At 52.0% G+C, this 23,756-nt stretch overlaps 11 protein-coding genes across 11 annotated transcripts; 5 read left to right on the top strand and 6 right to left on the bottom strand.

Annotated features, from left to right (window-relative positions):
- Positions 1 to 413: 413 nt before the first annotated feature.
- On the bottom strand, positions 414 to 917 carry J4E86_008135 (uncharacterized protein; the record flags this gene model as incomplete). The annotated part of the gene is made up of 1 exon (XM_051448649.1): positions 414 to 917. One exon carries the CDS (start codon positions 915 to 917, stop codon positions 414 to 416), a length of 504 nt encoding a protein of 167 aa, XP_051300245.1.
- A 409-nt stretch (positions 918 to 1,326) lies between these two features.
- J4E86_008134 (uncharacterized protein) lies at positions 1,327 to 2,994 on the bottom strand (the record flags this gene model as incomplete). The annotated part of the gene is made up of 3 exons (XM_051448648.1): positions 1,327 to 2,898; positions 2,927 to 2,952; positions 2,979 to 2,994. 3 exons carry the CDS (start codon positions 2,992 to 2,994, stop codon positions 1,327 to 1,329), a joined length of 1,614 nt encoding a protein of 537 aa, XP_051300244.1.
- Positions 2,995 to 3,857: 863 nt separating this feature from the next.
- Positions 3,858 to 4,867, top strand: J4E86_008133 (uncharacterized protein; the record flags this gene model as incomplete). The annotated part of the gene is made up of 2 exons (XM_051448647.1): positions 3,858 to 3,948; positions 4,035 to 4,867. The coding sequence occupies 2 exons, from the start codon at positions 3,858 to 3,860 to the stop codon at positions 4,865 to 4,867; spliced, it is 924 nt and encodes a 307-aa protein (XP_051300243.1).
- A 564-nt stretch (positions 4,868 to 5,431) lies between these two features.
- Positions 5,432 to 7,047, bottom strand: J4E86_008132 (uncharacterized protein; the record flags this gene model as incomplete). The annotated part of the gene is made up of 3 exons (XM_051448646.1): positions 5,432 to 5,446; positions 5,473 to 6,424; positions 6,548 to 7,047. The coding sequence occupies 3 exons, from the start codon at positions 7,045 to 7,047 to the stop codon at positions 5,432 to 5,434; spliced, it is 1,467 nt and encodes a 488-aa protein (XP_051300242.1).
- Positions 7,048 to 8,740: 1,693 nt separating this feature from the next.
- J4E86_008131 (uncharacterized protein) lies at positions 8,741 to 9,379 on the bottom strand (the record flags this gene model as incomplete). The annotated part of the gene is made up of 2 exons (XM_051448645.1): positions 8,741 to 9,309; positions 9,358 to 9,379. 2 exons carry the CDS (start codon positions 9,377 to 9,379, stop codon positions 8,741 to 8,743), a joined length of 591 nt encoding a protein of 196 aa, XP_051300241.1.
- Positions 9,380 to 9,859: 480 nt separating this feature from the next.
- On the bottom strand, positions 9,860 to 10,980 carry CAP2 (F-actin-capping protein subunit beta; the record flags this gene model as incomplete). The annotated part of the gene is made up of 4 exons (XM_051448644.1): positions 9,860 to 10,251; positions 10,299 to 10,378; positions 10,432 to 10,731; positions 10,787 to 10,980. 4 exons carry the CDS (start codon positions 10,978 to 10,980, stop codon positions 9,860 to 9,862), a joined length of 966 nt encoding a protein of 321 aa, XP_051300240.1.
- Positions 10,981 to 11,731: 751 nt separating this feature from the next.
- J4E86_008129 (uncharacterized protein) lies at positions 11,732 to 12,376 on the top strand (the record flags this gene model as incomplete). Its single annotated transcript, XM_051448643.1, has 3 exons — positions 11,732 to 11,845; positions 11,898 to 12,189; positions 12,282 to 12,376. The coding sequence occupies 3 exons, from the start codon at positions 11,732 to 11,734 to the stop codon at positions 12,374 to 12,376; spliced, it is 501 nt and encodes a 166-aa protein (XP_051300239.1).
- A 701-nt stretch (positions 12,377 to 13,077) lies between these two features.
- J4E86_008128 (uncharacterized protein) lies at positions 13,078 to 14,218 on the top strand (the record flags this gene model as incomplete). Its single annotated transcript, XM_051448642.1, has 3 exons — positions 13,078 to 13,110; positions 13,162 to 13,481; positions 13,552 to 14,218. 3 exons carry the CDS (start codon positions 13,078 to 13,080, stop codon positions 14,216 to 14,218), a joined length of 1,020 nt encoding a protein of 339 aa, XP_051300238.1.
- A 3,569-nt stretch (positions 14,219 to 17,787) lies between these two features.
- Positions 17,788 to 18,153, top strand: J4E86_008127 (uncharacterized protein; the record flags this gene model as incomplete). Its single annotated transcript, XM_051448641.1, has 3 exons — positions 17,788 to 17,892; positions 17,945 to 18,046; positions 18,097 to 18,153. 3 exons carry the CDS (start codon positions 17,788 to 17,790, stop codon positions 18,151 to 18,153), a joined length of 264 nt encoding a protein of 87 aa, XP_051300237.1.
- An 851-nt stretch (positions 18,154 to 19,004) lies between these two features.
- On the bottom strand, positions 19,005 to 19,575 carry J4E86_008126 (uncharacterized protein; the record flags this gene model as incomplete). The annotated part of the gene is made up of 3 exons (XM_051448640.1): positions 19,005 to 19,320; positions 19,377 to 19,445; positions 19,511 to 19,575. The coding sequence occupies 3 exons, from the start codon at positions 19,573 to 19,575 to the stop codon at positions 19,005 to 19,007; spliced, it is 450 nt and encodes a 149-aa protein (XP_051300236.1).
- Positions 19,576 to 21,954: 2,379 nt separating this feature from the next.
- J4E86_008125 (uncharacterized protein) lies at positions 21,955 to 23,297 on the top strand (the record flags this gene model as incomplete). The annotated part of the gene is made up of 4 exons (XM_051448639.1): positions 21,955 to 22,190; positions 22,237 to 22,486; positions 22,535 to 22,716; positions 22,766 to 23,297. The coding sequence occupies 4 exons, from the start codon at positions 21,955 to 21,957 to the stop codon at positions 23,295 to 23,297; spliced, it is 1,200 nt and encodes a 399-aa protein (XP_051300235.1).
- Positions 23,298 to 23,756: the final 459 nt, after the last annotated feature.

Genomic DNA, 23,756 nt, shown 5'->3' with positions numbered 1-23,756 from the left:
TCCAGGAGAACTGGGTTGATGGGGAAGGGGACGGGAAACCGGTGTACATGGACAAAACTTGTAGTTTTCTGGATGTACGCATCCCGATGCTATAATATACTCATACTCTAGACATATTCAGCTTCCCTTGAGCTTCGTTCATTCATGTCTGGCTACACACAACAAGTCTACCTGATGACGACGAAATACTACAACAGCTCCGCTTCCTTGAGAGGTTTCAAAAGAGCTCTCACTGCCTTGTCTTACGAGCAGTGAGCCAAACAACCTCTACCTTCGGAGCGCGTTACAATCCTGCGCCAGCTAGTAGCCTTAGAGACCACCTCAGTATCCGCCGCCCGTAGGTATACCGAAATCTCCAGCTCCAATCCACCTCGGTATGCGGCAACTCCAGATTGATACGACAAGACATGCCTTCAAGACGTGGGGATGAGCCCCCTCTCAGCGTACACCTGTCGACAAACTCGCAGCAACGGATACCTGGACGTCGCGTGTGAAACGACTCCAGCACTAGTAACGTTGCCAACTGTCCCATCACTATCCGCAATCACATACTGATATATCACCCACCTCAATTCTCGCGGCAGACGAAGAAACGCAGACTCCTTTGCGTTCCGCTCAGTGATCTGGTTGGCTGTTTCGTCGAAGAACTTGGCTGGCCACGGCCATTGCGACGCGTCTGGTGCGACGGCGCTTATGTTTGGAACAGGCACTTGTTCAAAGAACAGTGTCTTTCTGTCGAACTCGTAGTACAGGTAGAGCGACCATCGGGATTCGGCCTCGGAGAGGACTTCGCGGCCGGGATCGATCCATGGTGCCCAGGGTGGGGAGGTGGCTTTGGGACGCTTGGTTGGGAGGCCGTCGCCGAAGAGGATAGGCTGCTGGGGGTTGAGGGTTAGATCAGTTGAAACGGATGTCATGGTTGTGGGTTGTGGATTGTGGGTTGCGTTGTTTACGTTGACTACGTTTGTTCGCCTCCGCCATTTCAAGGTTGAGAAGAAGGGGACTTCTTCTTCTGAGCTGGACATTGAATGAACGGTGGTGCTTGGTGGTGTGTGACAACGGAGGGATGTAGCGATACAGTTATGGGATGATTTGACTCGGATGTGGATTCTCTGTGCGAAACGACGCAGATTTCGAAGGTTGAGTTGTGACTTACAAACGGTGGAGGGCTAGTCCCAAACAGGCAAGGTCACGTTGCCATGCACAATTCGAGTGAATAGGTCAAATTGCTGAGTCTCGATTAGGTCATCATTGACCTTGGTATTTGCGTTGAAAAGGTCATAAGAAACCCCACAAAGTAGCTAGAAGTGATGATATACATATCCTTCATAGCTTCGAGTCGCCCGAGAAATTTGCGTACTGTTCTTCCTCCTGTCGCACACCCTGCCACATCTCGGCAACACGCCATAACCTTTCCATTCCGATCTTCTCCAGTAGACTTCCCCTTCTCTTTCGGTACATCTCATCATACCTCTCATCATCGATCACCGTGGTGCCGTCTTTGTCAAACGCCAACATGTTGCCATCCTCAACCCACCCTTCGCCGTGGATATATCGGATGAACTGGTCTTGCATAGCCCGTGCTATCCTCCTGTCGCCATCACTGAAGTAAGGGTCGAAATTCTGGAAGAGATATGCAACATCGAGCTCGTGGGCTGCGAGACCCTTGAAAGGCCCATCTATTGGGTTGGGGACGTGGAAGTGGTATCGTGATGCTGGTCTTGGTGGTGAGAGAGCTTCCCATCCCCTATATGCTGCTAGCGCTGGTAGATAGAAGCGGAGTTCAGATGCGAGTACTAACAAGCGCTCTCCTCTGACTTCCTTTGATACGTTGCCATCAATAAGATAGGCCTGTAGTAGTCCGAGGGTCTCGAGTGGAGAAAGGTGTGTTTCGCACGCCTTGAGAAGGCGCCCAAAACTGTTGGGCTGGTCGAGCAGTCGGCCTTTCAGAATGAGGGCGTCGTGCTCTGTGTCGCCTATTACAAACTCCTTGCACCATGATGGCTTGTGTACGGCGCTTGAGCCATCCATTATCGACTCGATCGTGACTTCTTGTGTGAAGAATTGGCCGTCGACTGTTGCGGCGAAATGCTGTGCTAAAGGTAATCTCTGAGCTAACTCTTCCGCATCGGTGTCCAATAAGATCCTTCTCCTGCTCTCGATATCGTTGCTTTCGATTTTCAGATAGGTAGACTGATCTTCGCACATCTTCTGATGCCACCATTTGTTCCTCCACTTGCGTAAAGATGCCTCGCCACTCATGATGACAACACGCTCAAAGAGCCCCTCGTCCCCAACGTTCGCGCAGAGGAGCGTTGATAGCGAAATCGCTCCTGCCGACTCGCCTGCAGTAGTGATGTTGTTCGGATCGCCTCCAAAACCCGCGATATGCTTCTTGACCCATCGGAAAGCCAGCACCTGATCTTTATAACCCATGTTACCGGCTGCACCAATCTCATCGCTGGCCAGGAAACCAAATACGTTGACTCGGTATGCTATCGAAACGCCAATGAAGGGTTTACCGGTTTCTACACCTCGCTGGACAAATCGAAGTAGATCATACTGTGGCCAACTGTTTGCTCCGATGCTGAGACCACCACCATGTACCCACACGAACACTGGAAGACCTCGTCCTCCACTCTTTGCATCGCTCGGGATATCCTTGGGCACCGTGACGATTACGTTCAGGCAGTCGAACTCATTCATTCTCTCTGTATCGCCCTGACCAGGGCTGCAAGGCAAGACGGCATCTCCGACTAAAGTCAGGTCCCATGCCTGAGCTCCACGTAATTGTGGACATGATGGTCCGAATTGCGTAGCGTCGAAAACCCCATCCTCCCCAACTTCAAGCCTATCGTCTGGAATCGAATCCTTGTATCGTACCGGTATCGATGCGTACTTTAGGTTGCGAAACTGTGTTGTTGACGCGGATGATGTTCCACGCAAGGTCCGCTGTAGTGTGGGATGGTGTAGGGTACACTCTTCGGTCGACATTGTTTGTTTCGCGTACGCGTTACATTCCAAAACTCTGCTCAAGATCTAGAACGCTATCTAGACTACATGTCATTACATACCCGTCTTCGCCAGCCACCCCGCGTGGCACCCCAGACTGTTGACACAGGGATGTGGGGAGATGTGGGGCTGGACCTCGGCAACGGAGACGGCAGCATCTTGCAAACGCATGCCGAAGATGTTGAGCAGAATATCGGTTTGTGGAACTAAGTCACCATACTAGAAAGTTGAAGTTGAGGAACGACAGGAACGACAAGTGGGAATGCACGCCTGGACATGTCACAGTCTGAGGCGCTAGCCACGCGGGGACCGGGTATCTTCGGCCCTGTCTAGGACGCGCTCCAGTAGGTATGCTACACTCGGCGCGTTCAGGCATCAGTTCCTTATATCTCTTGCATTAGTTGCGCGTATGAGTATGAGAAACCCCAAATACTATGACGACACGGCGTGAAGGGCGTTCGGCCTGCACACATTCGGTGTTTGCCCAGCGTGTCAGCAGGCTGCATTAGCGCGTTGCCTACCGCCACACCATCCCGACACTACTCATTCGGTCACTTCTCACCCAAAACCTATTTCATAGTCTACAAATCCAGAATATAACATCGAGTAGCGGCTAAGACTACATTACAATGGTGTCTGTCAGCTGGTTGCACATACCCGCTCCTTAACTCCATGGCCCCTACCTATCTAGGTCGATATCTGACCACACTGGGAAACACCTATGTACAGCGGTTCGTGTCAGAGTATGGAATGAGATCTGAGCTATAAAAGGAGCTCGGTCGGTCTTCGATCCAATATTCATTCGCTCTTTCATCCTCACAAGATCTTTAGATTTGGTCATCACCATGCCTGGCTCCACCCCTACGAAACCTGTCGATTGCACGATTGACTTCGATGTCAGCCATCTAGCAGGAAAGACTGCTGTAGTAACTGGAGGTATGCGCAGCCCTAATTCCAAACACCATAGTCGCTGCAGTAGTACCTGGTACGTTCGTTGAAAAGCCAGCTAACCTCATTGGCAGGCGGCAGTGGTCTCGGGGAAGCATACGTCCGAGCACTGGTCAACGCAGGCGTGAAGGTGTGTTTCGGAGACCGCGATGTGCATCGCGGACAACAGCTTGCCTCCGAACTGAAAGACTGTCGATTCGTACACTGCGACGTAACAAACTGGGACGACCAAGTCCGCCTCTTCAGCGAAGCCACCTCCCTATCCGCCACCGGCAAGATCGACTACGTAGTCGCCAACGCCGGCATCATACACGCCGACGACGTCTTCACATCCAACGGTCCCTCCCAACCCCCACAAAAGCCCAACCTCGACATCATCTCCGTAAACCTCAACGGCGCACTCTACACCACCAAACTCGCATCCCACTATTTCATGACCCAAAACGGCACTTCCCCATCCCCCTCCCAAACAGATACCTGTCTCGTTCTCATCGGATCTGGAGCGGCTTACCTAGACTGTCCGCGAGGGCCCCAGTATAGCGCGTCAAAGTATGCGATGCGCGGCATCATGCATTCGCTGCGTCGAACGGCGTACTACTACGGGTCTCGCATCAACATGATTTCGCCATGGTACGTGCGCACGGGCATCCTATCGCACGAAGATTTTGATGCCGTGGAGAAGGCGGGGGTGCAGTTCGCTACGATGGAAGATGCAGGGCAGTGTTTATTAAGGATTCTGAGTGATGCGAATGTCAACGGGCGATCGCTTTTTGTTTCTGCGAGGAAATGGGCGGAGAGGGGGTATGTTGATCTGGATCTGGATGAGTACCCAGGCAATGGATTGTTGGAGGAGATACAAGCTGATCAGGTCAAGTTTGCGCCTGTAGAGGCTGGCCTATTTGTCTGAGCATCCGCTGGCCGATGAGATGCCCCTAGACGATGATGAGTGAACTGTAGGCGAGGGGTAGCCTTCTTAGTAGGCACTATATTACTCCAAGGTGTCCGTTTTTCCGTACTCCATTTGAGTTGACATTGCACCATCTGCCGCCGTTACATACTCCTCTATCGCAGCTAAGAAGAGACATTGTACCCTATGCTTAAAACTAGCAACATGTTGTTATGATTTGTCGACCCCAAGATCAACACAAGGTCTGGTTTGAGAAAGCTGTGCAGAATTCGGGGACCACACTATAGATTTCAAGCAACAAAACATGTAGTAAACACCTACGTACTAGGCAAGACCATGGGTCGATACAACGAAGCTCACGAAACCAACGTCCAGATCTCACTCGTACTAGACAACCCCCAAACCCCTCCCGCCCGATCACCCACAATACTAACGGCCATTCCACTCCTATTGTCTATCATCTCCCACACTTCCGGAGTGCCAGTATATCTCCATAAACTTCCATCGCCATGTCTACTATACAATAAGCCCCCCACAGCATATATACCCACACTTCCAGCTTTCTCAATAGTTTTCCAACTAGGACCAGCCGTGTTCAACCACACTACTAAGCCATCGCTCTGCAATTTGTAGAATTCGTTGCCGCCAACTGCGATGGCGATATTCTTCGCGTTGTCATCAACGATGGCCCATTGGCCTGAGTTGTGAGGCCACAGGGAGCGAACAAGGTATCCGTTCGTGAGGAGATTCCAAAGTGTTTTGTCGTCGGTGACAGCTATTTGCCTGGAGCCTGGAGCGGAAGGCTGTTCGATGCTGAGCCACGATGTACCAGAGAGCCGGGCTACCCATCCATCTTTGCGACGCGAGTATAGTTGGTCAGCTGCAGCAACAATCTCAATCACGTTCGAGTCGGTATTGCTAAGAGCTTGCCAGTTCGATGCGCTACCTGTCCAGTGGAAGGTGCCTCCGTCGTAGTGTCGTTGGTAGAGGTTCCCGTTTGCACCGGTGATTTGAGCAGTATCTTTGTTGTTGTCGGCGACTACCCACGCACCATTTGAGTAGCGAAGAATCTGCCCCGATGAACGCATCTGGTACAGACCGTCATTGGCTGAAGCAGTAGCTGTGTTGGACGTGACTTGGATCATATTTGTGATTGCTGAGCCTGAATCGATACGATTCCAAATCGGGCTCTTCCAGCCGTAGATGCTGTGTATACCCATCTTGTCGTCTGGATGCATAGGGCGTATGCTACCATCGTAGTAGGCGAACATTATGGCCGCCTCGACGCCACTGTGGCTCATCCCGAGAGCGTGACCGATCTCATGAACAGCCGTATACCCGAAAAGGCGGTCATCTGTCCACTGGTAATCATCATTGAAGGTCACATTGATGTTGCCAGACGACATGGAGGTGCCTTCAGAGACCATCGACGTAAAACCGTAACGCGTATCGTCTCGACCGAGGGGAGAAAAGCGGATGTTGATGTCAGCTTTAGCGTTTGAGGCTGCTGGTACGATGTTGAGGGGTATGTAATTCATCCATTGGGCAAAAGCGGCACTTTGCAGCATTAGCGACCAGGATTATTGGACTGGGAGACGTAACCGCAGAGATTGAGCTGAAGAAGTCCCATACCATAGCATACATAGTAGCGAATATCCAAAACGTGGAAGCTTGACTAACCTGATCGTGCTTTGCTGGCGCGCTGTAGACAGATCATTCGTATAACTGTCGAAGCGCCATGTCAACGTCGTCTTCGCCCACTTCGGGCCCCAGAGTACGTATCGTCGCTCAACGTCCGAGGCGTCCTCTGCATCTGTCGTATTGTACGGTTGTTCCGTGCCACAACGCGGCCCGCTCATCATGTCCATCATCTTATCGCTGAAAGCCCCAGTGACAGGCTCTTTGAGCTTCTTTTGTATCTTTCGTATGGCTCTCGGAAGCTCGCTGTCTGATACGGACGCTCCAGGCTTAAGCCAGCCGTAGAGTCTATAGAAGTCGTTGACATGCTTGGAGTGCTGCCTTTGATCGATTGCCGGAGATGGAGGTGGGGTTGAATCCGGCGATGCTGAAGTTGCGCTTGGTATCAGAGCGGTAGTGCCTCGGGCAAAATGCTGGTGAGGTGATGCCAAACAGCAGCGTAGGGTTCCGAGTAGGAGGAAAGCAATAGAGAATCTCGCCATCTTGCAGTTCTCTGTACACTAGACGAAGACTGAGCTGTAAGAATGCGTTCTCCAGTTCGACCTTCATTGATATCTCTTTTGTATTTCAATGTCACCCAACCAAAGCGTTCCAACATCAGTCCAACCCGATTGTAGCGAGGTGGTGTGTAGGCGCGTTGGTGGGGGGCCATGAACCGTGGTTTGAGGCTGTCTTCATCATCAGATATGCAGTGCCCAAAATAACTTCCACTCATGTATTATTTGGCGCACTGAAGGAGCAATTGTTGCCGAATCGAAGGGAACGTGAACGCCACTCTACTGCTGACCGGGTACATTCCCTTAACAAAGGCCTTGTATATACGGGGATGACGGTGAATTGGCGCAAGCGTTCCAGTACCGTGCCGTACTCTGACTGGCATCTCGTGGGAAGGACAGTCCAGATGCCCTGGTACGGGTTCTGTGTGAGATGTGAATACTCACCCATGTATCTTCTGTCCAGTCTGCTTTCCTGAAGGTTTGAATGCTGTGCCACACTGCAAGCCGATTTTGAAGTAACGCGTACACCTCGGTGACTCCGGTCATGAGCCATACCTTCACACTTCATTAAGTCAGCTGAGCTCAATAATGCCCTCATTATATAGCCAACGCCGACATTTCATGCAGTCAATCTAGTTGAGCCTCATCACCGGACTCTTCTATGTGCGTCTTGTACAAGAACTTTCGACGGGCGGCGATCAGCCGCGGTTCTACTCGAGCGCAGATTGAGCTCCTTTACGGGATCACGAGACGTGAGATTGGGGGCATCTAGATGAAACCCCGTCCACTTCCAGCCCCCCGAAGCTAAGAGGCTTGACCCGGGGGCCGGATGGAAATGGTCAACGATCGAATCATGGAGCGGACTGCTGAGCTCTGGCACGATCAGCGAAGCTATTGCCACAGCTGCCAATGGTGCACCCGTGCGCAAGGTGTGATGGTATGCCTGATGCAAGGCTGGCAGGACCTCAGTTGCAAGTGGAACAACCTGTCAACCGTATTCGAGATAACTGCATATTGTAACTATAATAGCTGTAATATACCGAGCGAGTTGGTGGTGACACTGCGGGCGGAAGATCTGCGTCACGTCCATAGCCGGAGATTGGCGAATCTCGGAGCTACGGCAAGCTTTTAGCAGTCGACCCTAGGATTTATATCCGGTAAGTGTACTTGACGATGAGGCATTTTGGTTTCGCAATGATGATGAAAGATTCTGGTAGTAACCAGCTTGTCGATAAAGGGCGTCTTGTTGGGACGAACGCATAAGCGGCGGGCGGCACGGTTCGGGGCGCTTGGTATGCAGTACACAATCTCACTGCGTTGTTGGTGTAGGGTGATGAATGGCAATGATTTGAAGGTCGCGTAAGGAAGTTGTTGGTAGGTGGACGCCATGAGAATAAGGCAAGGACGATGGGAGAGGGAAAGAGGTCGCGTCGCGTCCACGGGTGCGACACGAAACCTTGGAACGGAAGCCGCGCTAGGCCCGAACCGCACCGCCCCAGTAGGACAGGCAACTACAGATTCTATTGAATTGGCGCAACGCATTGATTCCATTGGTTTGCCTACTACATGTCTAACCACCCATGATCTTTTTTGACTGGTACAGCTATGGATTCGCCTCTACATGGCTTTGGACGGAAGTTCTGACTCGGCCTTTGCAAGCGTTGCCATTCTTCTTGCCTTACGCATCTTCATCGTTCTTGCCCTCCTCGTCGCAACCGTTCTCAGCTTGCTCATAACCCACCTTCTTGCCTTGTTCTAAGCCTGCCGCATAACCTTGTTCATAGCCTTCCCTACGGCCTTTTTCTCTGGCAGCTATCTCTGCCGCCTGGATAAGAGGCTGGCGATATTCCTCCGCTAACTTAACAACCTTATCGATGGCCTTTTCAATGATTTGTCGCGACGAGGCAATGAGGCCAACTGCGAGCTCGTCCACCCTCTCATCGAACTTCTTCCGAGCTATCGCCAGAGGATCGGGTGTCGTGATAGGCGTTTCCGGCGAAGCTGTAGTAGCACCGGGTGCGGCTGATTCGGGTTCCTGTTTGGTCTCGTAGAGATTCGGCGTTGTGTCCTTGTAGTTTTCGACCGTCTTTGCATCTTCACGCTCTTCGCGAGTGCTTTCCGTCGTAATCTTGTTTTCTCCACTCATGTCATCTCCAATTGTGTCTTCCTTGACTGCGCTTGGGAATTCGGCGGCACGGTCCGCCGCAGATGTTCGATCACGATCAAATGGTGGATCGGCTAGCTTTGCTGACGGTAATGATGCAGAACTGGTTGATAGATTCCGTGAGCGCTTACGGTTTGCGGGTGGGCTAGTCATCTGGGGCAATGGACTTGCTAGGGTGAATAGCTTGAAATGGGTCGTGCCTCGTCTTGAGATTGGTGGCTGATGTGTCTGGGGATGTACGTGTTCATATAGTGGCTGCTGTGTTTGGTAGGAAGTAACTAGCCTTTTGTGGAATGTTTGTCTCGGACGCTTCGAGCGTTTGTCGCTTTGTCAGACTATGCATTGCCTCTCAGTAGGGATCAGGGAAGGGACTACCGTGCATATCTCAAGCACAAGATCTACGGAGTTTGCGTGCAGTCAGTCTATGACCGGCATGATAGCATGTCACTTACTGCGGCTCCCTACCATCTCACACGTAGCTCTGTGGGGTCCCGTCACTGCCTGCAATTCATCACATGCAACAGCCCGTTTTGTGTTTGAGATAGTCCAGTCCTCGTGGGTATACCGCTGGAGCCAGAATCGTTTGATATCATCTATGCCACACTAAGCATCCTCATACGCACGCCATTACTTCTACCGACCCATGCTGTTGATCATCTCCCTCTGTGTTGCCCGGTCCCGGTTCGTCTGGCTGAGTGATGGGATGCTCCTCAGGTCACCCACAACGTCCTTTGCCTTTCCAAAGTACACCTCCTGCAGCAGATTGCGCATCTTGAGCTCCATATCCTCGACCATCTTTCCAATGTTGGCGACGTGCGAGGTGTCATCCTCGACGGCCATGTCGGCTTCCACTTGGCGCACCATATTACCGGAGAGGTCAAGACCGCCGAGCGCTTCGCTGTCGGTGCCGAGGGAGAGGATGACGGTGGAGGTGAGCTTGTAGTGCGAGGTGCGGGCGCGGTCTTGGGCGTCGAAGACATGGATGCTGTCCCAGCTGCCGGAGCTCTTGGGCGTGGGGTTGACGGCTGCGTGCATTAGCATGTGATGGATGTGTAGACCCAAGACTGCGTACCCTTCTTCAGCAGGACACAGCCTGCAAAGCCGTCGTCCATGTCCCACAGGTACACGCTCGATATGCCGCCCTCGAAGTACCTGTCTATATCAGCCAAGCTCTCCAAGCTGCTCCTTCCCCTGTGTGCACTTACAGCTCCCGGTACACGTCAAAAGCCTCGTTCGCCTTGACCTCCATCTTACGGACACGATCGCTAGGCGTGACACCTTCCTCAATGGGCGGCTCGAACTCGTTGCTCCACGGACTTCTCCAGCTGTCGCCGTCGCGGTTGTAGTCGCAGCACAGGAAGTCGCGCTTCGTCTTGGAGCATTTCTTGACCGTCAGCGGTATGTCGACGGACTCGAGCAGGTCCTCTTCCAGCGAGGGGTTGAGCTGGATAATGTGGTCGACATTGCGCTTGACGTCCTTGGGGTTCAGTCGGCGCAGAAGGTCGCTGACATGGGCTGTTAGCTATACACACGGGGAAGGCGGGGTAGGGGAAGCCTCACAGGGCGCTGTCAATGGGGTCCGCCATGATTCTGATTCGGGTCTTGGGCGTGTATCGCTCGGGCGTGATCAAGGTCGGGTTGCTTGAGTATCGCTTGGGTCCTAGCCCCGTCCCCTCAATCTCCAGCGGCTCCTCCGTCGGCGATTCGCTGGCCGGCCCACACGAGTCAGGCGAGTACAAGCGTTGGTACCCCATCCCCGCGACGCGTCAATTCACGCAACAACACCTCAACTCTCTCTTTCGTTGTCGCTGATTATCGCGTTGTATGGGTTGCTGTCCATTCCAGGAAGGGTGTTTGTCCTCGCGTCACAAGGCTTGTGGCAGCAGCGGCCTGTTTCTGTCTCTTTCTCTCAACAATCGCGACTTCCGTCGTCAAGGACGAACTCTTTCACTTCCATCATGACGTGTTTTCAGGGCTTTCTTTTGATCATGCTAGATGTCATGTCTCGTCTCGTCGAATAAGCGCTCTTCGTTGTGGCAATACAATAAAACTCGTTGCGAGTATGCAGACAGTCGTTTGCATTGACTGCCACTTTTGCTCATGGAATAGCAAGCAAGAAAGAGCTATCGTCATATCTTTATACAAGACATGAGGGGGTAAGACCTCTGGATTCCGAAATGTCTGCTCTCATACCATATCACGTAAGGCAGTCCGATATCGAGGTGCGGCTCACCTTCACTTCGTCGTGGCGCACATGTGCGTGTCCGATGGCAGGCGACCAATAGCGCGTGCTCAATCCAGGGTCTCGCATCATGAAGTCGAGGTGAGGGCCTTATTTGGCTTATCTGTGTGCGCCGTCCATCCTTGTGTGCTCACCTTCACTTTCCTGCCATCGCGCTAATCCCCCGCATTCATAATCTGCATCCGTCTCCCACCTGCATCCTCTTTACAACTTGACCACCAACACACCGCGACCAGCATTCAAGCACACCCCAACGATCCAACATGTCCGACAACGATAACACCGCCGTCGCCAATGGCTCTTCTCCTCAGTTCACCGAGCGCGAGCTCCAGCTCCTCGGATGGGCCATGCAGTCCCTCAAGTCCGGTCCTCCAGAGGTAGGTCACCACTCCCTCTCTATTCCTATCACACTACTCACACCCGCTATAGATCGATTACGAGAAACTCGCCGCCTACGCCGGTATGGGCAACCCGCGCTCCGCTAGCAACGCCTGGGCCAAGATCAAGCTCAAGTTAATGACACCCTCTCCCGACGGCGCCGTTCCGGCTACTCCCAAGAAAACTCCTCGCAAGAAGGCCGCTGCCGCCAAGCAGGATGATGGCGAGGAGGGTGCCGAGACCCCTAAGAAGACTCCTCGCAAGCGTGTCGCTAAGAAGCAGGACGTCGACGGCGAGTCCTCCCCTAAGAAGAAGGCTACTCCCCGTGGCAAGAAGAACGAGAGTAAGCACACCTTGAAGCCTACGTTGACGTTGGTTCGCCTACTTTGCGTGTTTTCATCTTGATGTAAACCCCAGACCGCTAACATACCGCAGCTGTCAAGGCGGAGTCCGACGAGGACGCTGACACCGGAGGCTCTCCCATGAAGATCGATCCCGCCAAGGAGGAGATCGTGGAGGATGAAGTCTAAAGCGTTTCCGCGACCCTGACGTAGATCAATAACGCTCTACGAACTGGTCGGCTTTTCGTTTGCTCTTTTCTGACTCTGGCTGTCAAATGGCAATGCGCACCATCTTTCTCTACTGGCGGAGCGCACATGGATGAAAAAGCTGCCTGCAAGGGTTTGTACATAAAAGTCTAGCATGGCGTTTGGAGTACCACGACACCATGAAAGGTTTTCCAAAAAGGTAGCAGCGGAGTTGAATTGTTCCCACGATAGCGGTCGCAGCTGCACATCGCGCATCTCCAATGCACATCTTTCATTATATCTACCACTTGCATTCCAAAATGAACGGGCGAAATGACTACTGCTTTTCTGGTTCCGGTACGCACAAGACCTTGTAGGTGTGACGACGCACATATATCCCATCACCGGGGTGCTGTAGCCGGATATTACCCCAGACTCTTGGTCATGCACAGCTCATATGCATATATCATGTACAGATCACACTACAAGACCTTTCGCAATACGTATGCCGCCAAACAGTATCGCCGTCACGTACGCAACACATCCCGCACATAATCGCACTGTCGCGAGGTGTGCATCAGCGCTACTACCCGCATGCGCGCGATAGCCATCGCATTCTTAGTTACCGGCACGTCGAGGCATGAACGCGATATTTAGATATGGCACACAGGAATCACGAAAATAAGAAAGGCGTAAACGCAGCGATGCTATCGCCGATGGAAGGCAAGTCAGGGCTCGTAAGGAATACCCGGACTCTCTACATAGAGACGGCTAATGTTTGCTTGTAGGCGACCACGAGTAGCACGAGTATTTTACTGCTGCTACTGCTTCCTCTCGCGTCCTTTGGTTTCTTCTATGCGGGCACTCAGCAGGCGCTCCTGCCTGTACTACACGCGTACTTGCCCAAACAGCTCCAATCGTACCTGCCTACATCGGCATGGGAAGCCACAGCCACTTCACAATCACAAGAACGTCAGAGTCTGGACAGCCTAGTCAAAGCATGCACCAAGCACCAGTATACGACTGAGATCATATCGCTCGATCCTCTCTTGATCTATATCAACAACTTCACGTCAGCGCGAGAAGCAGAGGAACTCATCCATCTTGGGTACGCGTACATGTCTATATCCCTTGGAGGCTTTAGAACACGTTCACGACAGTCACTGACCCTCTCTTAGGTCCTCTGAATTCGCCGAGTCCTTCATCAGCCGCTCGCGAGGCAACACGCAGCGTGTAACAGGGCGAACTTCTCAATCCGCGCCGCTCCCACTGGGAGACCCGCTTGTCGAATGCCTTCTCAATCGCGCGCGAACGTTCATGGGCTCCATGCTACTTCCCTCAGAACCTTTCAGCATCCCGCAACTCGTGCGCTACTTCCCCGCCCAGAAGTACAACCTCCACACAGATTTCTGGCCCGAACACCAGATCACTACTCTTGAGAATGGAAGGCAGATGTACTATAACCGTGTTGCGTCTTTCTTCGTGTTTCTGCGCGACAATTGCACAGATGGATACACGTCCTTCCCTCTGGTCGAACCTTCGTCGTCTATCGATCTAGAAGGTCTCTATAACGGCAAAGTAGCTCATGGGGAGATGGATGGGGAAGCCAAAGGCATGAAGTTCAAGCCCATCCAAGGAAACGCGGTGTTTTGGGTTAATCTGGACAAGCACGGCAACGGCGATAGAAGAGTCGTACATGCTGGCTTACCTGTGGGCGAAGGAGAGAAGATTGGGCTGAATATCTGGCCCAGAAAATACTTCGGGTACGTGGACGGTGATAGTGTTGATGAGGCAGAGACGGCGCAGGCGGCACGGCAGGGATGGAGCGGGAAATGGAAGGACTAGGTAAAGTGTATGTTACCAACTTTCCGGGTCGTCGAAAACGAACCAGATTATCGCATTTAGCGCATATCTACTCATTGAAACAATCTATCGCATTTCAAAACCTTAATATTCAAATTACCCATCCAAGGTCGATGCGCAAGGCCATCCCCATGTATACGAAACAACGACGCGCGTTTCAGGCCATGGCAGATAAAGTGACGCTCAGCATCCGCACACCAAGACAGACAGGGCGACGCTGCATTCCAACTACCCGGTGGCTGCCGTGTAACACCAAGGCAATCATGTAAATTGCGGCGCATCGGTCCTTGAACAGCGGCCACTCATACACCTCAGCTCACAAAGACCTCACCATAACTCGACATATATACTCGCCAACACTCCGCGCTTCATAATCGACAGCTTTATACTGCCTTCTTCAAGACATCTACGTATCCCGAAATGCCACAAATCATCATCACCTACCCGGCCCTGCATCTACCACACTCGAGCCCCGCGCCCTCCTTCCCTGACTACCCCACACTCCACAAATGTCCAATGTACATTGCTCAGCTCATCGACCCCATGATCCGTTCCTGGAATCTAGGACCTGGGTTCTGTACGCGCGACAATCTTTTCGGTGTCAGCTATTTGATCGTACTGGGCGTGAATTACATCCTCGCTATGATGGCTTTCTTAATGGTTGTCGCTGTGCTGAGAAAAGTGGTGTGCTGTAGGTGTGGAGGAAGAGATAGAAAGAGGGGAGAAGATATGGGAGGAGATGCAAGGGGTATAGATCGAGCGGAACGAGGTGAGAGGGGCTGGATGGGCAAGGTATGTTTTGGTGACGTCATGATGCTCGGATGGGAGTATACTAATGGCTTTTGTAGCAGATCAAAGCTTTCCAGCCAATTCTGAGTCCGGTTAGAGAGAAGGAGAAGATGTGATGCTGAGGGCGCACGAAAGCGGGAAGGATGTTGATCTCGATACATAGGCACTTGATACGGCCAATTCGATGCCACGGACTTGATATATCTGCACATCAGAGGCGGATCTAATGCCACTCTCGCCACTCTCGCCAAATCTTAGGCGGGCTTGTCGTACATTGCGGGCCGAAAACCGCCGTAGACATATCCATGTCTTATTTTCGAAGTCGCGCGACGATTATGACCATCATGTGAGCGGATTCGCTAGAGGAGTTCTTCGCCTTGGGCGTTCACAGGAGTCGAGGAGACCAAGTCCTGGTGTTGAAGGTACTCCTTATTCGAGAGGACCTGATTGGATGGGTGTATACCAATTTCGGAAGTTGTGGGTCGCTCGCCGCGATGGGTCATGTGCAGTACGTTGGGACGGACGTGTCGAGAGGACTAAGGGTTGAGCATGCAGAAGTGGTTTGATAAATACGTTAACCTACCTTCTAGTCCTTTGTTTAGGCATAGTACCTTATTAAGACTACAAGAAAGTTTTAAAGTCTGTAGCTAAGTAAGAAAACATATCTTAAGATATACGTAGCCTTTTCTATAGAGTATAGCGCAGGCCTACTATTAATGTCTGCGGCGAAAGTCTCGTCACATGTGCTATATCTAGCCGCATAACTAACCCTCAGACTCCGACATCCAGCCCAAATAACGCTGAACCAAGCCGTGAGCGTGAATGTCTTCGCCCTGGGTATACATCGCATTTGGAATACCGTCATGGCTTCCTATGTCACCGCCTTGCTCGTACCTGGATAAGGTATTTGAGCATCAAGCGTTGACCCATGGTTCGATCAGCAGCATCACTTCTAGCAGCACTACATATCTATGTTGTCTGGCCGAGAGCAAAAATCCCACCTTCTTCCTTACCTTTACTGAAAAACTATAAGAACTACAACATGTCTTAACTATTCGGAGTAACCGACCAACAAACGACTTGCCTACTACATCAATATATCACCCGCTCAATCGACATTGCATATGGTGGCTTGCTACCCACAATCACCTCCCTAGAAGGCTTCCAGCCAACCCTCCAACCAGTTTGCAGGCTACAACCTCCTCTCCCTCGATCTCTTGGGGGACTCCTGCCGGATGTATACGCCTCGAGGACGGAAAGTCAAGACAGGGCAATGCAAATGCATCTGGAGAAATGGTGCACATGACGTCAACGCGCAAACAGATGATGTTGTTTTCGGCAGTTTCAACGAACGGTAGGCACGTCGTCAAGTCCGCGGTCTCGCGGTACAAACTTTTCACCTTCACTCCATCACGGCTGTCGCGCGCGCAGATTTTTCCCAACTCACCGATAAGCTCTCCTCTTTTGTATCCTCACTCTCACGCAGCCCAATCACGCCATCTTCTCAACCATGCCGGCACTTCCAGCATCCACTCACGTACCGCTGGCGCCTCTCAACCTTCCTGACTGGCCTCTCTTCTTGATCATCGTCGGTGTCCTCATCATTTTGCTCTTCCAGATCATTCTCGTCATCGTCTTTCTCCGTTGGTCCAACGTACACAGCAAAGCGCGGTGGAGGCGGCTTCGACAACGCGGCGTTGTCATTCTCGACGGACCGGCGCTCATCTGGACGAACCCAATACCACCTGGGCCAACAGTCTCGACCTTCAACTTACGGCAGACGCTTCAGACGTCGGACGAGCGAGTGGCTTAGTAGGGCACTGTTGCTACGACAAGGTCCAGATACGACATCGTCTGAACCGGCGCCGCGCCATCCTCATACAACTACCCCAAGTCAGCATTCAGAGCAACCAACAGCAAACAGCCATGAGTCTCTTTGAACCCAAATCTTCGCCTGTCACAGAAGTCGCGAAACAGCAGGCAACCACCTCCGCCACCATCATCATCTTCATCGTCATCTCCGCGATCGGTTCATCGGCCGTGGTAGGGTTCGTCCTGTTCGTGGCATGGTACAGAGTAAAGAAGAAAAGGGAACAAAATCAGGCGGCTGCCGAGCTGGTGGAGCTTTCTGTCATTGAAGCTGTTCTACAGGCATCTCCGGCGCGACAACATTAAGAGGTTGGAGCGGCGCACTGAGACACGTTGTCATATGCAGATGACAAGGATTCAAGGTTGAGCTGGTGAAGATACAAAGGATGTGATAGACGAAAAGGAAGGGAAGGAAGCTGGGTGGTCGGGCTGTATCTGCTTTCCTTGCGAGCTGATCTTCCAAGATCGAGTGTAGCAACCTAAGAAATGATACTGCAACTTGAACGCTCTACTTCCCTTCTAACGCCAGTGAGATCTTGAGCCCAAGGTAACCAAACGCGTCCCGTCGCATGAGTCGCGTAGTCTGAAAGTCGTGTCACTGTACCAAGATTGCAGTAGCGGCCCGTCCTTTCTGGTAAGCTCGTGACAACGCGATAGCGGTCAAACGTTGATACAAGCAGTAGCGCGCTCCGCGTGGCGAAGCTCGTGGGATCAGAATGAGGAAAGCGTAAGCCGTTGCGGGAAGTCAGTGCGGGGGTTCCCCTCACGGCGTTGCCTTTCTCGTACATTTAACACCCCTTGCCCTTCTCCTCTTTTCTTCTACAACTTGATATCACTCAGCTTCCACTCAATCCACCGATTATCCGAATACCCACGTCAGTCAGCCAACTGCCATGTCGTCCCAGAACACATCCAACTCCTCCGGCTCCGGCTCGGCTTCCTCTGGCAATACCGGCAGCGGAGGCTACACCACAACCAGCTCCGGTACCAACAGCCAGGTATGATCTTACTTCTTCGTTTTTGATACGCCTTACTGACATTTTTTCGTAGGGAAACCACTATTGCTCCCGCGACTATGGCTCCAGCGCCTCGAACCCCAACTCTTACCACTACTCCAACACCGATGGCTCGTACTACTACAGCAACCCCAACGTACGTCAAAATTGCCCAACACAGATGAATGCCTGCTAATTCGCTTCCAGGGCTCGACCTACTACAACGATGGTCAGGGCGGCGCGAGGTACAACTCCGGCAAATAGACTGCGTGTAGCTTGTCTCTTGTCGCTCCAAACTTGGTAGAGGTCAAATCGTGATGGGTCCGCACTGTTCCCTGAAAGTTGCGAAGGGACTATGACTGGCGTATCATCATACCGTAGACGAGATGGGATGAGTCCTCACGGCAGTATTGGGCGAGAACGAAAGCTGTTTACATATGAGAATGCATCACCAGGGAAAACATACAACGGGTAGTGCGAGGCAAACCTGTTCATTTCGCGTTACGAATAGCATCCCTATCGATCTTTGATACTTACACGCCGATGTGGTAGTCTCTTCTTGAATGTACGTGATGCTATGGGTTAGCAGGGTTCATTTGTGTAGACGCATAGCATGAGTGCGGAGTGAGGGGTAGGCCTGGGGGGTTCCGTTAGTGCCCGCGTCATCCCGAGGTCGCCCGCTGCTGGCATGAACCACGCGCACGACACTCATTACACATCTGACGTCCACAGGCAGCGCATCGCATACTTTGGGACAGGTTTCTTGCCTTCTTAAATGCGCGACCACTGGAAAAGCTGCTTACTTGCACAGTTGTATCGTGCTGTGTGATTGCTATCTGCTTCGACACAGGCATCTTCACAACCTTCAATTCCGCAAATGAATGTGAGGAACGAAGACACTGGTCTTTTCCCAAGGTCGCGTAGAGGAGAAGTAGCCCCAAGGCATTCGTATTATTCAAACACGTCAACCTAGGAAAGAATTAAACAGGTCTAGAGCCTACATCGACATTAGGACGCCTACTTTGCAGATTCCTATGTTAATGCAGGCTGCAGATCTGTTCAGTTTTTTCCTTATATGAGGTGCAAAGATAAATACCGGCTATAAAAAGGGTCTATCATTGACGAACTCCATCCTTGTTGCTCGTTATCTGCGCTTGGCTGCCAAAGGACTCTCGTTCATCCAGCTCGATATCGCTATCTGTCCGTATCCACCCTTTGCTCTCAATTCGAGTGCTAACGCGTATCCTGCTTTGCAATCTACTTTTGTTGGACTGGCCGTTCGATCCCGAGGCGAAGTTACTTCGGCTGTTGGAATACTGTGTCGAGGGGAGGCGAAGAATGCCACCGACGAGGGGCTTGAGCGATGGCGCGCATGCGGCTATGATTCCGACGTTCACTTGGAGGAAGCCCCAGAATTGGATGTCGTTCGTGCTGGCATACTGTTAGCAAACGTCCATACTGGTTCAAGTATAGACATAGAGACATACAATGACTGGTCGGGGTCGCCTCTCTTTGTGTTCTGGACAACGGCCTTGACGATACCCATGGCCACCGCTCTTGACTTGGGTTAGCTCTTATACCTCAACTCAAGTCTCTCTCTTGCCAATGCCGAGAAACTTACGTATAGCCCAAGCTCAGAACAAATATGAGGTACATGCGAGTCTTCTGCTTCATCTGCAACCCCATAATGATGGGAATAGGGATGGTTGCAAAGCAGATATCCGTAAACATATTGCAGCCTACATACGATCTAGTCAGCCACCATGTACAGTGAGAGTGGCGGAGGACATGCATACTTGTGTTCATCAGCGCAAAGCCCTTGTGGATTTTCACAGGCACGCAGGTTGGCTTGAGGTCCTTATTCCAGAAGCCGGCGATAGGTTTGCATACGGCAGCCCATTCACTCCAAGATACCAGTGTGTAGAGACAGACGAATGCTGATCAAGGCTTAGTAGACGTGGTTGATTTGCTTTTCGAAGCACCATGGACTTACCATTAAGCGACCAGAGTATCCTGTTATATAACGTGGGAACACCCAAACGAAGGAGTGAGAACCCGACGGACAACTTGAGGAAGGCCATACCCCCAATACTGGAGACAAGAGCTTGTATGAAGGTCAACTTCAGGTACTCTTGGTGATCTGACTTCTCGAGAGTGTCGGTGTGACGACCTAAGCCATGCTGGCCAGCTAGTATGTAGGTCACCATTCCACCAAGAAAAACACAAGTCTAATCCACGCAGTTAGGGAAGCGCTCAAACTTGATTCACGATAGTATCTCACCGCTGCCGCTAGTATGAGGGCATCATCTTTGCCGAAAGCCTTCACGACGATGAAACGGGCGTACATGCGCATCCCAACAAAGGTCAGTGCGATGACATGGAAAGTCGCGGTAACGCCGAGGAGGTATCCTAGATTACTCTCTGCTGCACGCACCGGGTCGGTATTCTTTGGTGCCATAGTAACGGCAAAGATGAGGGTCTAGCAAAATGGAGTCGTGGGGAGGAGACATAAGTGTCATGCATCCTGTCGAAACCAAGGATATGTTGTGTTACGTGCCCCCTTCCTACATTCCATGCCCAGCAAGATACGGAGCTCTCTGCAACGACTTGAAAGCACGGTAGCAGTGTTCTAGAAGGTGACATGGCCTCGTTTGTTGGTTCGTCAGCCTGCTTACCGTGAGATGAGGCATCCTTGTGTGCCAATTTCTTGGAGAATCCTTCCTGCGCTTTGCTTTTTCTTGAAACGACTGTATATTGCCCATAGTGCATGGCAAAGAGACGGCATCGCCTGCATGCAGCCCGCACCTGCATCTACTTTCAGCATGCACCGGTCCCAGATGCGTTCGCGCACTAAGCAATCGGGCCGAAGGGTAGGATTCCATCGCAGACGAGCCAGCCCAGCGCAACGGTTCGACGGGTCGACGGGTGGCTAATGGTCCGCTGCGCGCATGAATGGTCTCAACTTGCAGCGAAAACCGAGCTCGCTTCAGTGGTAAACAAGCCGACATGTTGGTTCTTGGGGGTGGCAATACGAGAAGGATCAGTTTAGGCTGAATAGGCAAAGGCAGAGCTGGAAGCCTTTGCGATTTGTTACTTGATTGCCAATGGGCTTGTTTGGTGACATTGCGTGGGATATGAAAATGTCTCTGGATTCCACAGGGTTTGGTAGAAAGCGGCGCGGTCATGGGAATGGACCGGTTGTTCGTGGGGCGGCAGGTACGAGGGATCGTTTACCGCTGTCAAGGGCTCTTTCCCGTCTCCGTCCCGTCTCGCATTCACCGCAGGAAGGCGCCACTCCTACGCGACCCTTTGACGATCTCATGCCGCAGTCAGATATAGTCGCATGGTGTAGGACGGCGTCCCATTGGTCGACAGCCAACCTTTCGCCTTCGTATGCATATGTCATTTCAATCCAACACAATCCTACAGATCCCAGATCTTAGCAGTGCCAAGTTTGCTTCAGGAGCCTTTAGATCACCCAGCTAAACGGTCGACAGATGATCCTTTCGCATCGCATCGCGCGAAGTTATCACTACCCAAAACGGTCCCCGTCGTGACAGCCGTTTACTCGCCACTCCAAGCGAACAATGGGCGACCACACACAGTGCCGTGCTCTGGAAGCATGCACTCCCATCGCCCTGACATGGTATAATCTTGGCAGCATAAAATTCCGCATGGTAATATCCCACGACGAGCGCTACCAGCCGTTCAGTCGCTACTCCGAGATCAAAGACGTACCTAGGGAGGCCGTAGGCTAGCCTGCATCGCGTTTCCAGTACAAGCTATGGTCCCATAGCAGGACACTCTTGGGCTAAAGTACGAGGAGGATGCAGGCTTTCATTAGGCGCGCCTATACTCTAAGCCGCGTTGATCAATCTATTCATCTGGACTCGCTGCAGAGCCGCTTCTTCTAATATAGGTCCTTGGAAATCGGAAGTACGCTTGCGGCGAAGGCCTTGCATGAACAAGGGTTGCCTTCGCATTGGATATAACCGTCGATTTGGATTCAGATCTTACTTCCTTAAATCGCCAGACCTTGCACATAGCGATCCCATTACCATCACCATGCGTCTGTTACAAGCTGTAACCGCCGTGCAGCTGTTGGCTGTAAGCCTTGTGGCTGCGGTCCCCTTTGACTCGCCCTCAACTCCAGTCATCGATATAGACCCTGCAGTAGACCCTCTCGAGGCTCTCGCCCAACTGCAGCAGAGCGCATACGAAACGCTTGAACAAAATGAGAGTGTTTCAAAAAGGGCCCCCAAGGGTTGTTCTTTGGCGAAGACAACCATCCGGAGGGACTGGTAAGCTTACCGCGCGCATGAATGAGTGCTGGCTAACTTCGACAAGGGATCACCTGAGCAAGTCAGAGCGGAAAGCATACATCAAAGCTGTCCAATGTCTTCGAACTTTGCCAGCCAAGTCCGACAAATCGTGGGCTTCAGCAGCGAAGACGCGCTTCGATGATTATGTCGCCATCCACGTGAACCAGACCCTTGGTATTCATGGCAATGGTCTCTTCCTCACATGGCACCGCTACTTTGTCTGGTCGTACGAGCAAGCCCTCCGAAACGAATGTGGCTACAAGGGCTATCAACCAGTCAGTGCCAGACACTTCGGGTGACTCTTACATGTCTAACTTCTCTAGTACTGGAACTGGTTCGCACATACCGACAACATCTACAAATCACCTGTCTTCGACGGGAGTGACACCAGTCTGGGTGGCGATGGCGAGTTCTTCGCACACAATGGCAGTCTTGCCGGTGCCCGAACAATCTCCATCCCCTCTGGAAAAGGAGGCGGATGTGTCAAGAGCGGCCCATTCAAGAAGTGAGACCGTCGTATAACTCAGTACTTGCGGTGAGCTAACAAAGTACAGCACGGTGGCGAACATTGGTCCGATTTCTCCTGGTATGCAAGGCTTCCCTGATTTGGGCATCGACACCAACGACTACAACCCTCACTGCCTGCGCCGAGACATCAGTCCTTACATTCCCAAGAAGTGGTTCACTACGGCGAACTTACTGAATGTGACCATTGGCAGAGCTTCTCAGACGCATCGCGACTTCTGGGTCGAGATCCAAGGTCGCTACCCGGATGGCTTCCTCGGTCTACACACCTCAGGTCACTACACCATGGGTGGCGACGGAACTGATCTCTACTCCTCTGTGAACGACCCCGTCTTTTGGCTCCACCACGCTATGCTTGACCGCATCTACTGGATTTGGCAGACGCTTCACCCACGTGAGGCGAATGAGGTGACCGGTACTTTGACCTTGTCGAACAAGCCTCCAACCCGCAACGCCACCATCGACGAGCCCTTGGTCTTGGGAGTCAACGGAAAGACTGTGAAGATTCGCGATGTGCTCAACACCCTTGGCGGTAGCCCTCTGTGCTATATCTACTTGTAAATAGGATCTGCAGTATAATCTTAGCCTGGTGGTTATTTGGCATTCGTAGTTGTTAGTACTTGCGCTCGGCTGTATATACCCGTTGAGCGTCCACCCGGTCGGTGGATCAAAACTAGGCGGGTATACCCACCAATCCTCAAAAGCAACCACGCAACCTTTCTCGTATACTACCTCTCGTCCCTGCATCGAACCTTCCTCACCTACCGCATAGAGTAGGCATCGAAAGCAGGCGCCAAACGGTTATATTAAAACCTTCTCACGCCTCATCCACCATCTTCGGCAATACGTCGGAAATAACACTTTCCCATCACCATCCACTAAACTCGCGCATTGATCGCAGCACTCGATACGGCAATAACGGTGAAACAGCTTCATCCTCGCCGATATTCCTCTGAACAGTAACCATCGATTGCAGGCTCCAAAGCTTGGCTTCTTCAAAGTTACCCATTAAAGAAAACC

Source organism: Alternaria arbusti (genome assembly GCF_024043155.1).
Source record: "Alternaria arbusti strain BMP 1465 chromosome Unknown scaffold_12, whole genome shotgun sequence".
NCBI classification, from domain to species: Eukaryota; Fungi; Ascomycota; class Dothideomycetes; order Pleosporales; family Pleosporaceae; genus Alternaria; species Alternaria arbusti.
This window is presented reverse-complemented; position numbering and strand designations above follow the sequence as displayed.